Source organism: Girardinichthys multiradiatus, chromosome Y (genome assembly GCF_021462225.1).
Source record: "Girardinichthys multiradiatus isolate DD_20200921_A chromosome Y, DD_fGirMul_XY1, whole genome shotgun sequence".
NCBI lineage: Eukaryota > Metazoa > Chordata > Actinopteri > Cyprinodontiformes > Goodeidae > Girardinichthys > Girardinichthys multiradiatus.
Window position 1 is genome coordinate 5,562,710 of NC_061818.1, and position 20,919 is coordinate 5,583,628.

The 20,919-nt window shown below is 43.0% G+C and overlaps 1 protein-coding gene across 2 annotated transcripts; it reads right to left on the reverse strand.

Moving 5' to 3' along the window:
* Window positions 1–645: 645 nt before the first annotated feature.
* On the reverse strand, window positions 646–20,580 carry LOC124864554 (protein lin-7 homolog B-like). 2 transcript variants are annotated; one of them, XM_047359378.1, is made up of 6 exons: window positions 20,269–20,580; window positions 17,482–17,600; window positions 14,033–14,104; window positions 1,976–2,185; window positions 1,649–1,826; window positions 646–1,186 (listed from the first exon to the last, which is right to left on the reverse strand). In XM_047359378.1, the coding sequence occupies exons 1-5, from the start codon at window positions 20,342–20,344 to the stop codon at window positions 1,659–1,661; spliced, it is 645 nt and encodes a 214-aa protein (XP_047215334.1). In that variant the 5' UTR covers window positions 20,345–20,580; the 3' UTR covers window positions 646–1,186; window positions 1,649–1,658. The 2 variants fall into 2 exon arrangements, with proteins under 2 accessions (XP_047215334.1, XP_047215333.1); XM_047359377.1 differs by having other exon boundaries at window positions 1,663–1,826; window positions 20,269–20,572.
* Between the last annotated feature and the right edge of the window lie 339 nt (window positions 20,581–20,919).

A 20,919-nucleotide genomic window follows, 5' to 3' on the forward strand; every position in this document is an offset into this window, starting at 1 on the left:
TATAAACTGGCATAGAGCTTATCTGCTTGGCTGTGTTACTTTTCTAGATGAAGCCCCTAGAGGACTTACTACTGCCAATAATATTTTACTTTTTTTTCACATAGAAAGTTATCCCGGATCAGTGTTTCTGTTATTTTGTGTGTATGCCATCTTCTCAAACCCCCAGTCGGTGGCAGCAGAACACACTGAACCTGGCCCTGGTTTTTCTGGTGGTTTCTTCCGGTTGAAGGGAAGTTTTTCTTTCCACTGTCACTACTTGTATGCTCAGTATGAGGGATTGCTGCAAAGTCACTGACTCAATGCAATCTGCTGCATTTCCTTAGAAAACCTTTATGTGAATCTGACTGCATTTTTTGATAACTAGAATCAATTGGAATGTATTGCTTGACTTGGAATCTGTCTGCATGATTGGATTAAGAGCCTTAAGATGTTTTATAAATTGGCGCTATATAAATAAACTCCATTGAATTCAATGTTTGGCTGCCAGGTTTAAGTCACAAAAAGACATTTTTAATCTTAACATCCTTGTCCAAAAATGTTCCGGCTCTCTGTCGCACAAGAGTACTTTGAGCTAATTCAGAATCAGCTAGGACAATTCCAACAACAACCAGTTAGTTGGGAATGCTACAGTGACTCAACACGAAGCAGGCTTGCACTTTAGATTTATTTCGTGAGAGAATATGCCAACACCTGTAAACACAGATAAACAAAAACAAAATATCCAGGCATTATTTGACACCCAACCATGAAAATGTACAGTTAGCTCTGTAGCTAAGACCTCTGATGGACAAATGGATGAGGCTAAAGGCGTTTCCTCTGCCAACGAGGCCTATAGCAAACTGGGAACACTTCTGATGAGCACACTTTAACCTAAAACAAGGAAAGCATAGTAAAATTGGCTTTAAGCTACACACTAAAGATAGTCTCTAAAGTGACAGGACACAGAGATGTTTTCCCTATAGAATAATAACATTACAGCCATGTTCTTACAACAAACCTACTCAGCATCTGTATAAAGATAAGGAACGAGGAAAGGGAGAGCATCCTAATCTTCATTGTTTGCTTCAGGTATCAAGCTACTTTGGTTATTTTTTCCCATTCCCGGTAGGTCCTCTCAAGAGTCAGGAAGGTCGAATGATGAGATGGGAAGAGGTATTGGATTAGTTAGCCCCTGGACTCCAGAGAACTGAAAAATTAGAGACGCAGAGACATAGAAGAAAAGAATCAGTTTGGTAAAAAAAACTTTCCAGCAAAGACTGTGGAGAACTATGCAACATAAACTTGGAATAACACCCATTTTTGGGTCTGCTATCAACATGATCAGCATCTACAAATTAGATTTTAATGGTTAAAAAGGGAACATATCTTTCAAGCCTCAACCATCAGCCCTCCGCCAACGTGCTTGAGAACTGATATAAACCACTTGTGCTGTCCTGCTGCGTTTGGTGCAGCACATTATGGCCAAATATCTGTGCTTTGCTTTCATCTGTCCAAAGGACATTGTTCCAGAAGCTATGTGGTTGTGCTGCTTTTCTCCTAACAAACAAGCCTTTTCCTACAGTTCTACTGCATTTTGACTTACATTGTGAGAGACAACTCTCAATGCAGCATTGCATAGAGTAATAATATTTTTGAAATGCAGACTAACAAGGAGTGTCTCACGAGTAGCTGTTGTGCTGCTGTCGTCTTCGGGCACTCCTCATTTTCTCAAAGCGGGCCTCCACTTCCTCCAGGACTTTGGGAGTGTAGCGGACCACCAGCTTAACTGACCCCTGGGCGGCTTTCAGTAGCTCCACAGCCTTTTCATGTTGCTCTGCCTCCACGCTCTGCACAGACACCACACAAGTGTTGCACCCCATGACTGACAGGAATGTGCTTTTCTAACCAGTCATTATGGTGGCTCATTCATCATCTCTTCAGTTCAACCTGGTTGTGCATTGATTAAACGGTCCAGTCTCTGGACTGGAGATCTTACCACTCCGTTGACAGACAGCAGCTGATCTCCTCTCTTCAGTCCTCCTTGGCGATCAGCCACCCCTCCAGGGATGACTCTGGAGATGTAAATGGGGGAGTTCTGCTCTTTCCCTCCCATGATGTTAAAGCCCAGGCCCTCTTCTGTTTTGGGCAACTCCACCACCCTCGGGTGGGCGTGACCCTCACTGGCTGCGAAGGCTGCCACTGTGGCCTGAGAAGGTAGGAAGTCAGAACACAGGTCAGAGTTCTGTTTAGATTAACTATCACCAGAAGCAGCAGTCGGACAATATTGAACCTGTTCTATGGGCTCTACTTTGGCCAGCTTGTGGAAATATAAATGCCTTATCATTAGTAGCTTCTAATGTGGTCACACAATGAGTGTTTATTATTCAAGGTTAAAGCTTGCAGGTGTTTTCTGTCTGTATCGTGAGAAGCCGGCAGTGTATTAGGGAGGCATGGTACTCCTCTCACTGAAGATTCCTGAAGACGTGTGGGAAACAATTCTTTAATTAAATGATGAAATGTATCTCTGTTTCTTTGATACTGTTGCTGGGGAGACATCCACAGACAGAATTATTGTGTATGTGTACTGCATAGCAGCGTGGGGTATAAAATGTAATGTGGCGCACCCCCAGTGAGACAACACACAGACGTTTCCAGGTACCAGTGTAAGTGTGTGTCTCCCTCTCTGAATTCAGATTGGTTTTAATAAACTTGTGGAAACGTACAACTGATCTCTGACTGAGGATTGTCCTTTGGGGTGTCAAATTAAAAGAGTCGGGGAGAGGTGAGGAGTAATGTAAGAATTAACTGACGGCCAGTAAAGTTTTCCTACCTCAACAATTGGTGCCGTGACCCAGATTTGGCTCTAACTAAAGGATAATTAATTGACTACGAGGCGGATGTCGTTCTACAACACCACAGGGTCGACCCAAAATAAAAGGTAAGGAGATCTATATTTATTCTCCTTTTGCCTGCTAATAGTGTAGGTGGTGTTGTGGAATAGATATCTGTCTTCTCTTAAATTTACAGTCTTGATCAGTTTTGGGTAAAATATTTGTTGGTTGAAATAATGGATTACGGTAAAGAAATTATATATTGCGTAAAAATATTTGTTGATTGACACAAGATAAATTTTAGCCGAGATACTTGAATGTTGAGGTTGTAACATACTTTTCACTGAAGATACTTAAATGGTGACGGTGTTGAAGTAAATAAGTTCCGGATTTGGCAATCCAAACTCGGTCCTGACGAGGACTGGGGTATTTAGGCTGGGGTTCGTAAAAGCCTCCCCGAGGGATTGGGACACCTCAAAGTGGCCAGGGATAGGACCCCGAGAACCTGAACTGGCAGGTGAGGGAAGACAGTTGAGATACTTAAATGGTGAAACTGTAATAATAAGATTAAGTAAAAGGAATTCCAGGGAGTCAACGGATTCCTAGGTGTCAAACCGGGTTTGGCATCACAGCGGTCGGACCAGGAGAGACTGAAAAAGTCCCGCTGAGTGGAAGGGTTTAAGGCCCTCTGCGCGATTGTGTTAAATATGCTTTAATTTGGGAAGATAAGTTTGGTTTTTCACAGAGTGGAAGTTTTAGGGTAAATAAGTTAAATAGTTTAAAGAGTTTCAAGTAAAACAGTTGATGGATGGAGATGAGAAAAATAAGAAACATAAGAAAAAGATTAAAAAGCAGAGTGCATCAATTAAGGTGTTAAAGAGTTAAAACTTTCCTGCAGGAAGTTTCGTTTGTCTTAAATATTGCGATCAGTTGGAAAAGAAAGGAGTATAGTGCATGTTATGGTGGACAACTGACTGACTGATAATATTTCTGTGTGCAAAATCTGAACCTATACTAAACTTTTTCATCTGCCTCTCTCACACACACACACACATACACACATGTATGGGATTTGAGTGCAACTTCTGCGTTTTTGAGTCTGGACTTTAGAAACCTGCCGTTCTCATGGCTACTCCACCAGAGACGCTTCTCCAGCATGGCCTGAAAGAGAGGGAGCCTGCCTGCCTGTCTGCCTGCTGCTGCAAATCACAGTGTGAGTTTCCACCAGAACGAAACTCAGAAGAAGTCTGGCCCCAAACCCACTGAGATGGACAACGATCCATGCTGCTGCAGAGCCAGAAGAGCGATACACTGGATTTATATTGAAAACACATCTTATGCGGGCAGAAGAGAAACAGGCCGGAGCAAAGTTTCTTCTTTCTCCCTCCTGGAGAAGTTAAAGTGGACAAAGAAGGATTGAATGTCTCACCAACAGACCCGGGAAGGGCCTGGGTTGTTTTTTGGACTGATAGAGGACTGTGTGCCATGACAGTCTGACTCTGGAGCGATTAAGAAACTGATGGGTGTAACGTACAAACACACACACATTTGCATCAATCTTTTCCTATTTTCTGCAACGAAGAACGCTTATTAACTGCTGCTCATGTGACGCTTGCTTGACGTGGACAGATATAGCGGGTTAAAATATTATTTTAGGGTTAGAAAAGTATCTTCAAATGGGTGATAACTTAGCTCATTTGATACTTTCCAGTTAATTCTTTTAGAGAAGCAAGTTCTCTTTTGTCGTGGAATATTCAGGGTCAATTATTCTAGTTATTAAAAGTTATTAAAAGCAGAGGAAGTTACAACATCTCCAAAACTCAGCAGTAACCATGTGTTTCTATGTTATTCTCAGGACAGATCTCATGAAGGAGCATTTTTAAAACCCAGCGCATGCATAACACCTGATGGTATTCTCCTTCAGGTATTAGTTTCTGTTGTCAGAGTTTGTATCCCATAAATCTAATGGGTAGAGAACTCATTAAAACAGGCTTAGTTCTACTGTAGATGGTCTTCATACAGTCTCTGACACAGTATTTACAGTTTGGTGCAGTTTTTGTCCGCAGGTGCTAACTGACGCTTGTGGAAAGTACAAATTCATTGTTTTTCACAGCAGCTGCTGGGAAGAGGTTATATTAATTTTTCCTTCCCTCTTCTGATTCATGCAGCGTGTTGATTTACACTGTACCTTATATCAGATCCTGACAAAAACTATGAAAGGCTTGGTTCTGCAGGTTCTTTCCCTTTGGAGAAGGAAAGGAAACCTAATCAGTTCTGTGCTGCACAGAAATATTAAAACACTAGTTGTTTTCTAAGATATCACCAGCTAAAACTTTTAAAACTTTTGAGAGTAATTGGTTTTGTTAAACACATTTCCTTTGGTAAAACAAACCTTTAAAATGAGAATGAAAAAATTGGGTTATTTTTGAAGGTGAGAGATTCTGATTGGACAGTGGTACCACACAAAATTAAACTAATCTCATGTTTCCTAAAAGACTGCATAGAAAAGGCGTTCAGAACTGTGGAGTTATTTCCCACCACAGTACCAAATTTTTTAAGCATGCTTTTTCTTTATTTTAAAACAGATCTGTATTTTTTGTTTTTGGCTTTTTAGCATAATGTTTGTCTGAAGCTTCTTATGAACTGGGTTAGGAGCAAATATGATCTGAGGTAAATTAGGAGCTGTGAACAAGTGATTTTTAAATCTGATTATTGTGCAAGCAGAAATCATACACTAACAGGTCTGGGGATATTTAGCCAATCTTTTAAGAAAGCTAACATCATTGTTCAATGCAGCAATACTCAACCTGTGGTTCCTGGACTCCTGAAGCCCGTAAGCCATAGATTTTGGGTCCATAAAATTATAATACTTACTTAAAGGTAGACTGATTACCTATTAAAATAGATCTAAGCCAATGATGAGTTCCAGTCATTTGGTGGCTTTGAAATGCAATAATACTCAAAATTTCTACTCTGGGGAACACAGATAGGGGTTGAAGAGTTTTGTTTTGGAACCAAGGTTAGGATTTTTATAACGGAATAAAGACAAGTAAAATCCTTCATTTTAGGAAAATAAAATAAATAAAGGCTCCTTGTTTGATTTCTTAGGGTTTAAAGATTAAAAGAATAACTAGGAGTACAAAGGTACACAAGGTAATTTCAGATTATTAAATCATAAAATATTGGAACATTTATCAGCATTTGGATTATTAAAGAGGGGTTCTAGTAATAATTTTCTCCCCAACTCTCAAAATTTAAATAGCCAAATTAAGGAAAATTATGTGTGTCTTCCCTTTGAAACACTATGTGGAAAAAGTCCCGTTTGGAGTCAAGTTTCTTATCTTAATTTCTGATTAAGTCAAACGCTTCAATTTTTGTTTAGTTTGGGTATACCATAAAAATGTCAACGCCGGCTTAAAATACTTCTTTGCATTTAACCTGAGCAGAGAAATTCTTGAATGCAGCTGCGATCAAATTGAGCAAAACAAAAAGAGAATTATAACAATAACTCTCAGGATTGTAGTTATTATTATTACAAAGTTACAGTACAAAGAATTGACAAAAGGTTTCTGCATCAGTAAATTTGGATTCATTTAAGAGAAAACTGTTGCTGTGCTTCTAAATATTTTGAGATCTCTTTGGATTATGTGCACTCATCTTAAAAAGGATCCTGAAGATTGTCATAACAAAATTGATCAATTATAGCATTAAAAGATATGGCTGGGAAAACCTATTCTGAAAAGAGATTGTTAAAAATGTTTTGAATTCTTGAAGCTTCAAATTTGGTAATTTGTCTGTCTTTGATGTTTTGTCTTTGTTTTGTTGGACTGAATGTTTGTTTATATGTTGCATGAAACAATAATCCATGTTTAGAATAATGTTTCTAAATCCCAGATTGATTAAACTTTGAGTTTTCAGGAGAGTTAAGAAGCAGCTTGTTTCTGAGGTAGGTGCATGTTAACAGTTTTGCAGTTTAAGGTTCACTAAGATGGGTTGGAATGAAGAAACTGTGGGTCCTGCCCATAGGCTGCCCATCAGAGGTTAGTTCTGCCTGACTCCGCCCACCTACCAGGTTTGTTCATGCCTTTGCTGTCATGGTAACGCTCAGCACCTCCCTTCTTGAGTTTTAACACTGTTTATGAGACAATAGAATCAAAATGCTTGTAGTGATTGTTGCCTTGAAAACATGTTTTTTGTATAATAATTAAGGATGTAGCATGACATTTAGATTTATGTGTTTTACTATTAAAAGGTTAATGAAATAGTTTAAACTAATTTGAAGAATTAGTTTTGCATACAGAATCATTGGTGATTTATTAGATTGAAAGTTTTCCCTGGTGCCATTAAGCTAACTGACAGTTCAAGATATGCCAAAAGTAAGGAATATATTTTTGATGAAGAATCAGAGTTATGATTTCATACTTGACAGGAATTATTTATTCGATTAAATTTGTAGTGTATGCGTCAATATTACATTAGATTTCCATTAATCTAATATTTATCTTCATACAAGACAAATCAGGATGATATGTGACTAATTTCTAAGTGAAATATTGATGAACTGTACAACGACTGAAGTTTGTGTTTTGTTGTTAATGGAAATGAGTTGGTTAAAAACATCTGGATTGTATTTATGTTGCTTTCGTTAAATTCATAGAGACACATAGTTATGTTAGAATTAATTTCTTTGGTTCTATGTAATGTGATCTTGGTTACTAGAACATTCTTGTTTAAACCTTTTGCTGGATTGTCGCAGGGGTTGGACCCTGCGCCAGAATGTCAGAATAAAGTAACATGGGGATATTGCCAAGATCAGTTTTTTCCACATCTTTGTGTGAAGGTAGGATGGTGTTCCCTCCTGGACTTAAACAGGAACTTTTTTCTCAGGCACATGGAGTAGGATACGTTGGAATTAAACAGATGCTGGAGAATCTGAAGGAGTGGAGGCATCCTTTTATGACAGACATGGTGAAACACTTTGTGAAATGCTGTAGAGTGTGTGGACAATTCAACCCAAAGAAAACTTTGACACCGTTGCAGGGAAAATTTCCTTTAATCACAAGGCCAGGAAAGGAAATAATTATTGACTATACAGACATGGTGCAGTCAGTAAGAGGTTTCTGATATCTGCTTGTGTGTGTGGATGCTTTCACTGGATGGCCAGAAGCATGGCCAGCAAAAAGGAAGATAGCAAAACTGTGGTTAAATGTCTCATTAACCATTACATTCCCAGACACGGGTTTCCTGAAAAGATAAGGACTGACAATGGAACCCATTTTAAGAACCAGGAGCTGCAACAGGTGGAGTCCAGTTTGGAGCTGAAACACAGGTGTTCAGTGAACTCAACCACAGGATACACTCCATACGAGCTAGAAACCGGAAGGAGTTTTCCGGGACAACGAGGAGCAGTTCTGACATCTACAGGTGATATACAGAATCTGTCACACAAAGTCTATTTTTCTCAGCTACAGACGGTGGTGGAACCCTACAACAAGGTTTTGGGATCTGTGAGATCTACAGGAGAGCCAACAACACCGCAGGTCGAGTGGGTGTGGTTAAAGGTCATCAAGCAAAAGTGGGTGGAGCCAAGGTTCACAGGACCGTACCAGGTGACAGAGAGGACATCCCACGCAGTGAGGCTGAAGGGCAAAGGAGACACGTGGTTTCATTGGAGCCAGTGCGCCGAGGCACACACAGCTTCATCACAAGGGGCAGAATAATCCCCTCAGCTGTGTCAGACAACTAGGCAGTCTACCTTAGTTGTTGAAGAAAGAAGGCCAACAGACACCAGCGCACAAGATGTCACCTGTATAAGGGACCAACGAACAGCAAGACTGCGCCACCCGGAGGACGAAAGGACGAGAGAAAACAAAAAAATAAAATAAAATAACATTTTCAATTTATGGTTTTTACTTAACAAAAGTTATATTTGCATTTTTACTCTTTTATTATATTCATCTATTGTTGTGCTTACTGTTCAGGGGCCATAAGGATTGTAGTGATTGAACCCAGGCATTGTTTGTTTTTAATGAAGAAACGCAATTAATTAATAGGACTGAGAAGACATCCTCCACTTAGAAGGGGTCAAGACATCCCTGCTGAGGATCAGAAGGTTTTAAGCACCCTGAGACTACAGAAGCAGGAAATGCAATAGTCCTCAGGCAAAAGGTGAGGCAGAGGCAGCAGGGTCTAAAGTATAGTTAATGTAAAAGAATCCTTCTGTCCCCTCTGGAGTAAGAGGTGTATATTGATATTGCTTTGATTCATTTTTATCTTCTCTCTGAAAGTATTAATTAAAGTTCACAGGATGATTCAATTTCAGCGAGTTCCATTGCATTGTCGGTTCCTGGCATGCTTAATTACAGTAACTCTGAGTAAAAATATGCACGAGCATTCAGGGATTGACAATGCATTGGAGCAATAGTTCACTGATATGTTTGGAAAATGGAAAGGTTTAGTCATGTCAATGATTTCTATAGCTATTTTTGTTGCCATTATTGTTACCTGTGGTTGTTGTTGTGTACCATGCATCAGGGCTCTGATGGTTCGCTTCATCACTGCCACAATTGAGAAGGGGAGTGCTGAATCTAAACCTCCTACTTATCAGATGTGTGCTTTGACGGACGGACTTCAGGGGGTGGAGCTGGCTGCACCCTATGTGGAGTGATCTCCTGGTGGAGATCAAAAGGGGGAATTGTGGAAATATAAATGCCTTATCATTAGTAGCTAAAACTAAGATATATTTGGGATTTGCTGCTTATAGATTGATTATTATTATTAGGAGGGGCCCACCACCTGCAGGGGGGAACCGTGAGGGACCGGTGCAAAGAGGATTGGGTGGCGGACGAAGGTGGAGACCTCAGCGGCCCGATCCCCGGATGCTTAGGCTGGCTCTAGGGACGTGGAATGTCCCCTCGCTGGGGGGGAAGGAGCCTGAGCTTGTGCGGGAGGTCGAGAGATATCGACTAGAAATAGTCGGGCTCGCCTCCACGCACAGCGTGGGCTCTGGAACCCATCTCCTTGAGAGGGGTTGGACTCTCTTCTACTCTGGAGTGGCCCACGGGGAGAGGCGGCGGGCTGGTGTGGGTTTGCTTGTTGCCCCCCAGCTCAGCCGTCTCGTGTTGGGGTTTACCCCAGTGGATGAGAGGGTCGTATCCCTGCGCCTTCGGGTTGGGGAGAGGTCTCTGACTATCATTTCAGCCTACGGGCCGAGTGGTAGTGCAGAGTACCTGGCCTTCTTGGCGTCCCTGTCGGGGTTGCTGGATAGTGCCCCTTCCGGGGACTCCATTATTCTGCTGGGGGACTTCAACGCCCACGTGGGGAACGACAGTGACACCTGGAGAGGCGTGATCGGGAGGAATGGCATCCCCGATCTGAATCCGAGTGGTGTTTTGTTATTGGACTTCTGTGCTAGTCACGGATTGTCCATAACGAACACCATGTTCAAACATAAGGGTGTCCATCAGTGCACTTGGCACCAGGACACCCTAGGCAGGAGGTCGATGATCGACTTTGTTGTCGTATCATCAGACCTTCGGCCGCATGTTTTGGACACTCGGGTGAAGAGAGGGCCTGAGCTGTCCACTGATCATCACCTGGTGGTCAGTTGGATCCGCTGGAGGAGGAGAAAGCCGGACAGACTTGGCAGGCCCAAGTGCATAGTGAGGGTCTGCTGGGAACGCCTGGCGGAGCCCTCGGCCAGGGATGTATTCAACTCCCACCTCCGGGAGAGCTTCGACCAGATCGTGGGGATGTTGGAGACATAGAGTCCGAGTGGACCATGTTCTCCACATCTATTGTCGATGCTGCTGCCCGTAGCTGCGGCCGTAAGTTCTGCGGTGCCTGTCGCGGCGGCAATCCCCGAACCCGGTGGTGGACACCAGCAGTAAGGGATGCTGTTAAGCTGAAGAAGGAGTCCTATCGGCTGTGGTTGGCTTGTGGGACTCCTGAGGCGGCTGACGGGTACCCTGAGGCCAAGCGTGCTGCGGCCCGGGCTGTGGCAGAGGCTGGGGACTCGGGGTTGGACTCTTTCATCACCCAGGCTGAAGTCACCGAGGTGGTTAAAAAGCTCCGCGGTGGCAAGGCTTCGGGGGTGGATGAGATCCGCCCTGAGTACTTCAAGTCTCTTGATGTTGTGGGGCTGTCATGGTTGACATGCCTCTTCAACATTGTGTGGCGGACAGGGACAGTGCCTCTGGACTGGCAGACTGGGGTGGTGGTCACCCTTCATAAGAAGGGTGACCGGAGGGTGTGTTCCAACTACAGGGGGATCACACTCCTCAGCCTCCCTGGTAAGGCCTACGCCAGGGTATTGGAGAGGAAAGTCCGACCGATAGTCGAACCTCGGCTTCAGGAGGGGCCATCCGGTCCCTGTACGAGCGGAGCAGGAGTTTGGTCCGCATTGCCGGCACTAAGTTGGACCTGTTCCCAGTGCATGTTGGACTCCGGCAGGGCTGCCCTTTGTCACCGGTCCTGTTCATAACTTTTATGGACAGGATTTCTAGACGCAGCCAAGGGCCGGAGGGGGTCTGGTTTGAGACCAGTGGATTTCGTCTCTTCTTTTTGCAGATGACGTGGTCCTGCTGGCCCCCTCTAGCCAAGACCTACAGCATGCGCTGTGGTGGTTCGCAGTCGAGTGTGAAGCGGCTGGGATGAGGATCAGCTCCTCCAAGTCCGAGGCCATGGTACTCGACCGGAAAAGGGTGGCTTGTCCTCTTCAGGTTGGAGGGGAGTTCCTGCCTCAAGTGGAGGAGTTTAAGTATCTCGGGGTCTTGTTCACAAGTGAGGGAAGAATGGAGCGGGAGATCGACAGACGGATTGGTGCGGCTGCCACAGTAATGGGGGCACTGTGCCGGTCTGTTGTGGTGAAGAGAGAGTTGAGCCGAAAAGCAAAGCTCTCAATTTACCGGTCGGTCTACGTTCCTACCCTCACCTATGGCCATGAACTTTGGGTCATGACCGAAAGAACGAGATCCTGGATACAAGCGGCTGAAATGAGCTTCCTCCGTAGGGTGGCCGGGCACTCCCTTAGAGATAGGATGAGGAGCTCGGCCATCAGGGAGGGGCTCGGAGTAGAGCCGCTGCTCCTCCACATCGAGAGGAGCCAGTTGAGGTGGCTCGGGCATCTATACCGGATGCCTCCCGGACGCCTTCCTCGGGAGGTGTTTCAGGCACGTCCCACCGGGAGGAGGCCCAGGGGACGGCCCAGGACACGCTGGAGGGACTATGTCTCTCGGCTGGCCTGGGAACGCCATGGGCTCTCCCTGGAGGAACTGGCGGAGGTGTCTGGAGAGAGGGACGTCTGGGCGTCTCTGCTGAGTCTGCTGCCCCCGCGACCCGGTCCCGGATAAGCAGAAGTCGACGAGTACGAGTACGAGGAGTTTTTAGTTATGCTTTTGAGAGTTAGAAAAATCCTTAAACAGTAGCTTCTAATGTGGTCACACAATGAGTGTTTATTATTCAAGGTTAAAGCTTGCAGGTGTTTTCTGTCTGTATCGTGAGAAGCCGGCAGTGTATTAGGGAGGCATGGTACTCCTCTCACTGAAGATTCCTGAAGACGTGTGGGAAACAATTCTTTAATTAAATGATGAAATGTATCTCTGTTTCTTTGATACTGTTGCTGGGGAGACATCCACAGACAGAATTATTGTGTATGTGTACTGCATAGCAGCGTGGGGTATAAAATGTAATGTGGCGCACCGTGCCCCAGTGAGACAACACACAGACGTTTCCTGGTATCAGTGTAAGTGTGTGTCTCCCTCTCTGAATTCAGATTGGTTTTAATAAACTTGTGGAAACGTACAACTGATCTCTGACTGAGGATTGTCCTTTGGGGTGTCAAATTAAAAGAGTCGGGGAGAGGTGAGGAGTAATGTAAGAATTAACTGACGGCCAGTAAAGTTTTCCTACCTCAACAAGCTCCACTTTACCTTTCTGGCCCAGTACTGGCTTTCTTGGTACCTGCTCGTTTGCAGGTCCCATCGGGGCTGAGCAGGGCAGGAACAGTCTGCTGTTCACTGATTGGCTATGAGTGTGGTTAGCCGTATGTCAGCGGCATGAGAAAGCGTAAGTAGTGGAGAGAGTTACAAGCCACAGATTTTACAGCACAACACAGTGCCGGGGAAAGTAAAAAAAAAAACTGAAGAGAGATGACTAAAATATTGTGGCAAACCATGTGGGTGAGAATGAGTGAAATCACACCTAAACTTGCCAAGGACTTCAGCTGCTGATCAAAGTAGAACCACTATAAGGCATTTTTTTGTTGTTGTATGCACAGAACAAACAGTGGAGGTCACTAAACAGAATACACACTTAACTCATGGTGCAGAATATAACTCTGCCTCTCCAGAACCTCTACACCAATAAAACAATAGGAAAAGCCTAACACAGAACCATAAAACATTAATGGTAAACGACGCTGCCAGCTGGAGGTGGGGCATCTTGCTGCATTCCATTTACCTCGGAACTTGGAAGTCAGAGTGACGTAATTTCCGAGGTGGTAGCGTTCCAGTTTCCCGCTTGTCTAAAAGTCGGAAAAAACATGGACACTCATATTCTTCACTGCTCGTACATTGCCACTGTGACAACAATGACAATAAAACTGTTCTGCACGGTATTTTGTGCATATAAACAGCTTTGAAACATGTCTTCTTAATTAATTTAACTTAATTTTACATTAATATTAAAGAACAGTTGATGTGATTAGCATCCATCTTGATTGCGGAATTCGTGTATGGTCGTGTTCCCCCAATCTTCGGGGGCATTCCATTTGAAATTTCCTACTTATAGATCGGAAATTCCGACTTCCCAGTACAAATGGAACACACCATCAAGCCATAACTCCAGCCATCAGTGTGTCAATGGAAACAGAACAGGTTCAGTACACAGTAGAGTAAGGAAGAGCAGAGTGGAACTGTGAATGGAAAAGAGGCACGGCCTAAGTGCTACTGAGCCTAAAATCAGTATAAGTCTTCCATCCATAGATGAGTGTCTTCCATGGATGGAAGATAATTGCTGTGGCTAGAAGTGTGATCAGTGTGTGATGAATGGCTGATAAAAGAGGTGAACATTACTAGTGTTGGCTACATGCTTTCAAGTCAAAAGGTAAAAAGGTGCAATGCTCCCTCCCTCCAGGGCTGAGTCTCTGACTCGAGTGGATGACTACAGCTATCTGTGTTATTCCCAAGTGATGGATAAACGAAGTGGGTCTTTGTTTACAATACCTTGGCTGTTGCTTGTGCACGGACCTCTGGGCCTCCAACAATATCCAGAGTGTCATAAAGTTGCTCATATACCTGAAACACAATAGAAAATGAGAAAAACATTTGGTGAAGGACACATGCAGTGTGTTAAAGTGTCTTGCACAAGTTTACACTCCTTTAATCCTTTTCATTTTGCCCCGCAACAGCTGCAAACTCCAATCTATTTTGTTGGGAATTTATGTGACAAACCAACACAAAGTAACACAGAATTGTAAAGTGGAAGAAAAAAAATTCTGTTTATTTACAATGCCAATTCACAACAAATGTCATCTTCAGCAATTTGCAAAACTAATACAGCCAGTTATTACACTGCCTGGCCAAAAACAAAAAGTCACCACCAAGATCTTGCATTGATGATGGTAGAGTCTGACCACTGAGCAAAGCCTTCTCCAGCAGATCCCAAAGATTCTCAACGGGGTTAAGGTCTGGACTCTGTGGTGGCCAATCCATGTGTGAGAATGATATCTCATGCTCCCTGAACCACTCTTTCACAATTTGAGCCCAATAAATCCTGGCATTGTCATCTTGGAATATGCCCGTGCCATCAGGGAAGAAATAATCCATTGATGGAATAACCTGGTCATTCAGTATATTCAGGTAGTCAGCTGACCTCATTCTTTGAACACATACTGTTGCTGAACCCTGACCAGACCAACTGCAGCAACCCCAGATCATAGCCCTGCCCCCACAGGCTTGTACAGTAGGCACAATGCATCATGGGTGCATCACTTCACCTGCCTCTTCTTACCCTGATGCACCCATCACTCTGGAACAGGGTAAATCTGGACTCATCAGACGATATGAACTTCTTACATTGCTCCAGAGTCCAATCTCTTTGCTCCCTAGTAAATTGAAGTCTTTTTTTCCTAGTTAGCCTCACTGATTAGTGGTTTTCTTAAGGCTACACAACTGTTCAGTCCCAATCCCTTGAGTTCCCTTCGCATTATGCATGTGGAAATGCTCTTACTTTCACTATTAAACACAGCCCGGAGTTCTACTGTTTTTTTTCTTTGATTTGATTTCATCAAACATTTAATGGATTGCCGATCACGATCATTCAGGATATTTTTCCGGCCACATTCCTTCCTCGAAGACGATGGGTCCCTACTATCCTTCCAGTTTTTAATAATGTGTTAGACAGTTCTTAACCCAATTTTGGTAGTTTCTGTAATCTCCTTAGATGTTTTCTCTGCTTGATGCATGCCAATGATTTGACCCTTCTGAAACAGACTGACATCTTTTCCACAACCATGGGATGTGTCTTTCAATATGGTTGTTAAAGAAATGAGAAGCAACTCATTTCACCAGTTGGGGTTAAATAACTTATTCCAAGCTAGAAACATAATCGCCCATGCAGTAATTATCCAATGGGAGGTTCGTACCTATTTTCTTAATTAAATCCATGTGGCGACTTTTTTATTGGCCAGGCAGTGTATACAGAAATACAAACTCAATTTAATCCAATCAAGGCAAATTTAAAGTCAATTACTTACGCTCCAATAAAATCTGAGTTACACAACACTGCAGTCAAGTTTGGTAAGAAAAAAATGTTATCTAAGGAAAGCCAGCATTGTGTCACTGACCCCTTTAGGCTTCCGTCCACCCATCGTCTTCCACTTATCAAAGATCAGGGGCAACAAGTCCAGAAGGGAACCTCAGACATCTCCTCAGCGCCATCCTCCAGCTGATTCTGGGGGATCCCAAGGTGTTCCCAGGCATGACAGGATACATTGCCCCTCCAACAAGTTCTGGGTCTGCCCAGAAAACCTTCAATGGGAGGCGCCAAGGAGGCATCCTGATTAGATGCCTGAACCTCTTCAGCTGACCTCTTGCAAAGAAGCAGCAGCTCTAATTTGAGCTCCTCCCTGGATGACGGTGCTCCTCACCCCATCTCTACAGGTGAATTAGGCCGCCCTCTGGAGGAACTCATTTAGGCCGCTTGTATCTGGGATCCTGTTCTTTTGGTCATGATCTATATCTCATGACCATAGGTAAGGGTTAGACGGACCAGTAAATTGAGAGCTTTGCTTTTTGGCTGAGCTCTGTCTTCACTGCAACAGCGCACGCATTACAGCAAACGAAGCCTCAATCCGTCTGTCTATCTCATGTTCCATCCTACCATCGCTTGTGAAAAAGACACCAATATACATAATCTGCTTCTCTTGAGGCAGAGACTGACCCCTAACCCAGAGGGAGTAGTTCACCCTTTTCTGGTCGAGCTGACTCCCATCCAGCTTCACACGCAGCATCAAAACGCTCTAGTGCACGCAGGAGGTCATGGTCTGAAGAAGCCAACAGAACCACATCATCTGCAAAAAACAAAGATAAGATCTTGAGGTTCCCAAACTAGACTCCCTGCTCTCCACCACTACACCTGGAGATCCTGTTCATGAACACTGCAAGTGTTTTCTGAACTTCCTTAAGGCCAACAGAATTCCTCCCATGTCCTAGTTCTTGCTTCCACAACCACCGAAGCCACAGTCCTCCTGGCTACCCGGTACCTGTCAGCTGCTTTATGAATTCCCAAAGTCAACCAAGCACTAAGGGTCTCCTTTTCAGCCCAGTGGCAGCCCCAGAGATGTTTCACATGGAGAACCACATGGGGCCATTAATAATCTCAGGTTGGCAAACCAAAATGAAAACCTTGGACTGACTTTGAAAAATACTGTTATGTTGTACTATTACTGTATAATTGCTCGCCTGCATCTCTTCTGAGGAGGACATACAAATTTACATTTCAAACTGCTTAAAATGTAGCTTTTAAAGTTTCACAGCTTACAAGTAGCAGCCCAAAGTCTCTTTTTGGTGCAGATATTTATTCCTTCATTTTAGAGCATCCCAGGTTATCTTTGAATCTCCTTTCCGGCACTCCAAATTAAACATAAATGGATGCACATACAGTGTTTGATAAACTAGGTTCTAAACATAACAATATCATACATTCTGTCATAAAAAGCAAAATAAAGGCAAATAAAACAGATAATGTGGACCACATTTACATTCAAAACCATAAAACCAAACCCTTTCATATAGAATAACATGGAAAGTTCCTCACAAGTAAAATGAAGAACAAGATAAACCTAGAACATAACATGATATTGGTTGCCAAGGGTGCAAAACTGTGCAAACTTGTAAACGGTGGGTCTCTCACATGGATTGCGGCTAGCTGGAGTTAGCATGAGTTAAAATACCACATGTATGAAAGGTTTTGCATGATAATTTTTTAAGCTTTGTATTCCTTTCCTCCAACTTTAATTTAAATTCCCTCAGAAATGCATTGGAGTTTGTAGTTGTACTAAGACAAAATGTAGAAAGGTTTCAAGGTCAAACCATATGACAGAAAGGTGAAACCAATGAGGCGGTAGCATCCTTGACATTTGAGCCTGCTTTGAGACACTAATCATGCATACCTCCCTGATAGCAGCACAGAATTTGCTCTGCAGGACTCTCTGTAGGGCTTGCAGTTTGGGTGGAGGCAACTCCCCAGTTCTCTGCAGCCGGTCCATCAGCTCGATTACCCTGCACACATCTGAAACACAAACCTGGGTTACCGGTAACACACAGGAGTTGGTTGTCAGGGAAGGTTCACTCAGTCACGACATCTCCTTTCTTATATCCTGCTCCTCTGTCTTACTTGTTACCATAATGAACAATAAAGGGTCCATTCACTGTTAAACTTATACATTCTTATATATAATTTAAAAAACTGTAAATAAACAAGAAGAAATGTGATCTAATGAAAAAGGCTGAAACCAATAATAGCTGGTTGCAATTGGCTAGCAGGCAAGGACAGACCAAACACAGACATGGTTCCTTGAAGGTAATTATCAGTTTGGATTTCAGGAAAAAAGACACTCCTCATTTCCTGTAACAAATCTGAAACAACTCCTTTTGATAAGAACCTACCTGCGATGCTCCAAGAGACTCTCTTCTCTCATGCAGTCATTTACCGGTTCTGCATGCCAAGTCATTTTCCTCTTCACTCTAATGCCCCTAATTCCACACAGACAACAAATAATACAAATTGCCAAGAAGCAGTCTTCTTCTAGCTATCAGCAGCTGGTGTTGATAGTCCAGTTCCAAGGCCAGAACTACAACTGCTCCTCGTTAAACATCCATTTTGGAACTGAACTTAAGATGTTTTACCAAGAAGAATGGACAAAGTTGCCAGTCTGTAGATGCAGGGGTGAGGGCCTTTTTATTATATCCTGATTGAAAATCCAGCAAATTGTCAAGAATATTCAGAAATTCCAATTTATTCATACCTGATTCTCAGATGCATTCAAAAAATTGTTAACTGATTTCTAATGTTTGCGCATAATTTTTAACAGATTCTTGTAAATCGTAGCGAATTCTTGACAATATGTGAGTGAATCAAGCCGAATCTCACAACTTATTTTATCTATCCTGCTTGTGTCACAATTGAATCTTAAGGTGCCACAAATTGGACCAGAAAACTTGCTAAATTCCTTGAATCCTCCTGAACACTAAAATTTTGCAATTCTTGCTGGTTCCTATTATGTGTGGTCTGTGTGGAATAGTGGTATAAAACAATCCTCTTTGGCTGTCAAGAGGATTGTGTGATCAGATGGTGGGAACAGCCTCATCAACATGCCCACTTTGTCTAAGTCAAACAGGTTGAGTTCTTGCTGATGACTTGGCACTACATACAGTGGCAGAGTGTTTTTCTGGCCAGGCTCAGACTGAGATGACACAGAGCTGGAGAGTAGATCATTAAATCTTCTGGTCACTCTTGTTCACATGCAGAACCATTACTGTCATGGCAGGAGGCAGCATTTACATAACCCTCTACTGGTCAAGTGTTTAATAATAGGGTTTTTGAAAAACCAATAAAAATCCGAAGAACTTTATGTTCCAGTCCCACTCATACAGACATTTTTAATCCTGTTTGTCTTGGAACCACCCCGGGAAACAAAATTGGAACATCTTCAGCCCAGGACCCTCCCCTTCTTTGTTGGTGTCACATCATATCACAGCACATCTCTCAACCATATAGGAAAACATTTGCTTCAATCTTCTAACACAAATCTCCCGTCTCCATCCAGTTCACCCTGCCTGCATCCTCTTCTTCACTGCCTGTAAATACATTCACGTTCAGTACCTCTACTCTTTGCAGCTTCACTTTTCCACCCGTTTCCCTCTCAAGAACCTGTTATCTATTCCTCATATCCTTTCCAGGATCTCTCCCAAATGTTTCCTCCTCTCAATATATATCACAATGTTATCTGCAAACATAATTCATAGAAATTTGTGCCATCTGAGGAGCAGAGAAAATATCTGACCTCCAATAAGTAGCCACTTGAAAGCAAAAGATATGTCACACCTTTGTTTACTTCCACTTGTGAACATTTTTACCATTTAGAATGCCATGAAAATTAAAACTATGTTAACAAGATACATCGTTTCGATTTGAGCTTTAACAAGCATTTCTATGATTTAACCTTTCTAACTGATACGTTTTCAGAACTTCTTACAAGAAGGTTTGAATCGGGGGCAGAGTGTTTATATGAGAGCTGTGACTGACAGGAGAGAGTAGAGGAACTATTTTTGACCATGGTTGATTTACTTGATCTGATATTTGCCCATTCTGATCCAGATGGTAATAATGTCCTTCTGGTGAGATACGTCTCCACCAAACACTGCTCAAGGGAAATCTGTTTATTGCCCTTGGCTGGGTAGTTGATTTGTAAATTATTAAAAGTGTCCTGACGTCTGGCGTTAGAAAATAAAAATATTTTAGAGAGTACTCGTTAATACACTTTTAATATCGTAATTCTGCATTTATTACGCATTTCCATTTTCATTGTAGAGGTGTATATTTTACTGTAAAGGCCTATTACTGGTAGCAAATGCAACCACGCCCCCAAAAAAGAACAGGATTTCAGAGGACCCCTCTGTAAGTGACTGTAAAATGATCCTGAGCTCTTGGTGACCAAATGAAAAGAGAGGTTAATCAAGGAGAAAAATGATCAGACGTAGTAAGTGGATCTGGTGAAGGCCTATAATGAAATATGAGTTCGTCCTGAAGTGCATGACTTCTGACAGCAGCGTGAAGGCGGACATGGATCTAGGAGGGGATTGATGGAGTACAATTAGAAACAATCATATAAAAATAAAGGTTTATGTTAGAGCTGACGCTTTCTGTCCGATGAAGGACACACGCCTCGGAGCCTCACCTCGTTCCAGGCAGAGCGGCTCCGTCGTGGCCGCTATCTCCGCCTCCTTGGTTGGGTGGTAGAAAGAGGACATCATACTGAGATCCTCCGCGTCCGAGCTGCTCGCCTGCTTCAAAAAGTCTTAGAACGATAGGCGCTCCATCTCTTCTGAGGAGGACAAGAGCCGCTTCCAGGAGCTGAATCACGCACCTGACGCAGCAGCTTCAGCCTTTACGGCATCCTCCAGAGAGCCTCAATCTGATTGGACCGCCTTCAGCAGCATCGAGAGACTTATCGGTGCAACCTTAGAGGAAAAACTGTGCAGCGTTATTCGCTGTAATCATTTATGGCCAGATCATGTACAGCGAGTAAAAGTATTGACACCCTTTAAACTTTTCAACATTTTGTCATGACACAACCATAAACATTAATGTATTTAAGATTTTATGGGCCAGACCAACACATCATCAGGCGAAAGTAACCCGTGGCGTCACTTAAAACGCGTTTACAAGAAAAAAAAAAATCTAAAAAGTTGTGCGCGTGTAGATTTAGCGCCGCTACTCTGATGCCCCTAAATAAAATCCAGTGTAACCAGGAGCCTTCAAAGGTCAGCCAATCCGTGAAAAACAACTCCACACATCTGGTCTTTGTGAAGACTGGGGAAAAGAATTA

Bases quoted from the DNA above. Each gene is read 5' to 3' on its own strand.
- LOC124864554 (XM_047359377.1), bottom strand. From the start codon at position 20,344: ATGATGTCCTCTTTCTACCACCCAACCAAGGAGGCGGAGATAGCGGCC. The intron at 17,601-20,268 runs GTGAGGCTCCGA...TTTGTGTTTCAG, and splicing joins GCCGCTCTGCCTGGAACGAG to ATGTGTGCAGGGTAATCGAG. The intron at 1,827-1,975 runs GTAAGATCTCCA...GTGTCTGTGCAG, and splicing joins TGCTGTCTGTCAACGGAGTG to AGCGTGGAGGCAGAGCAACA.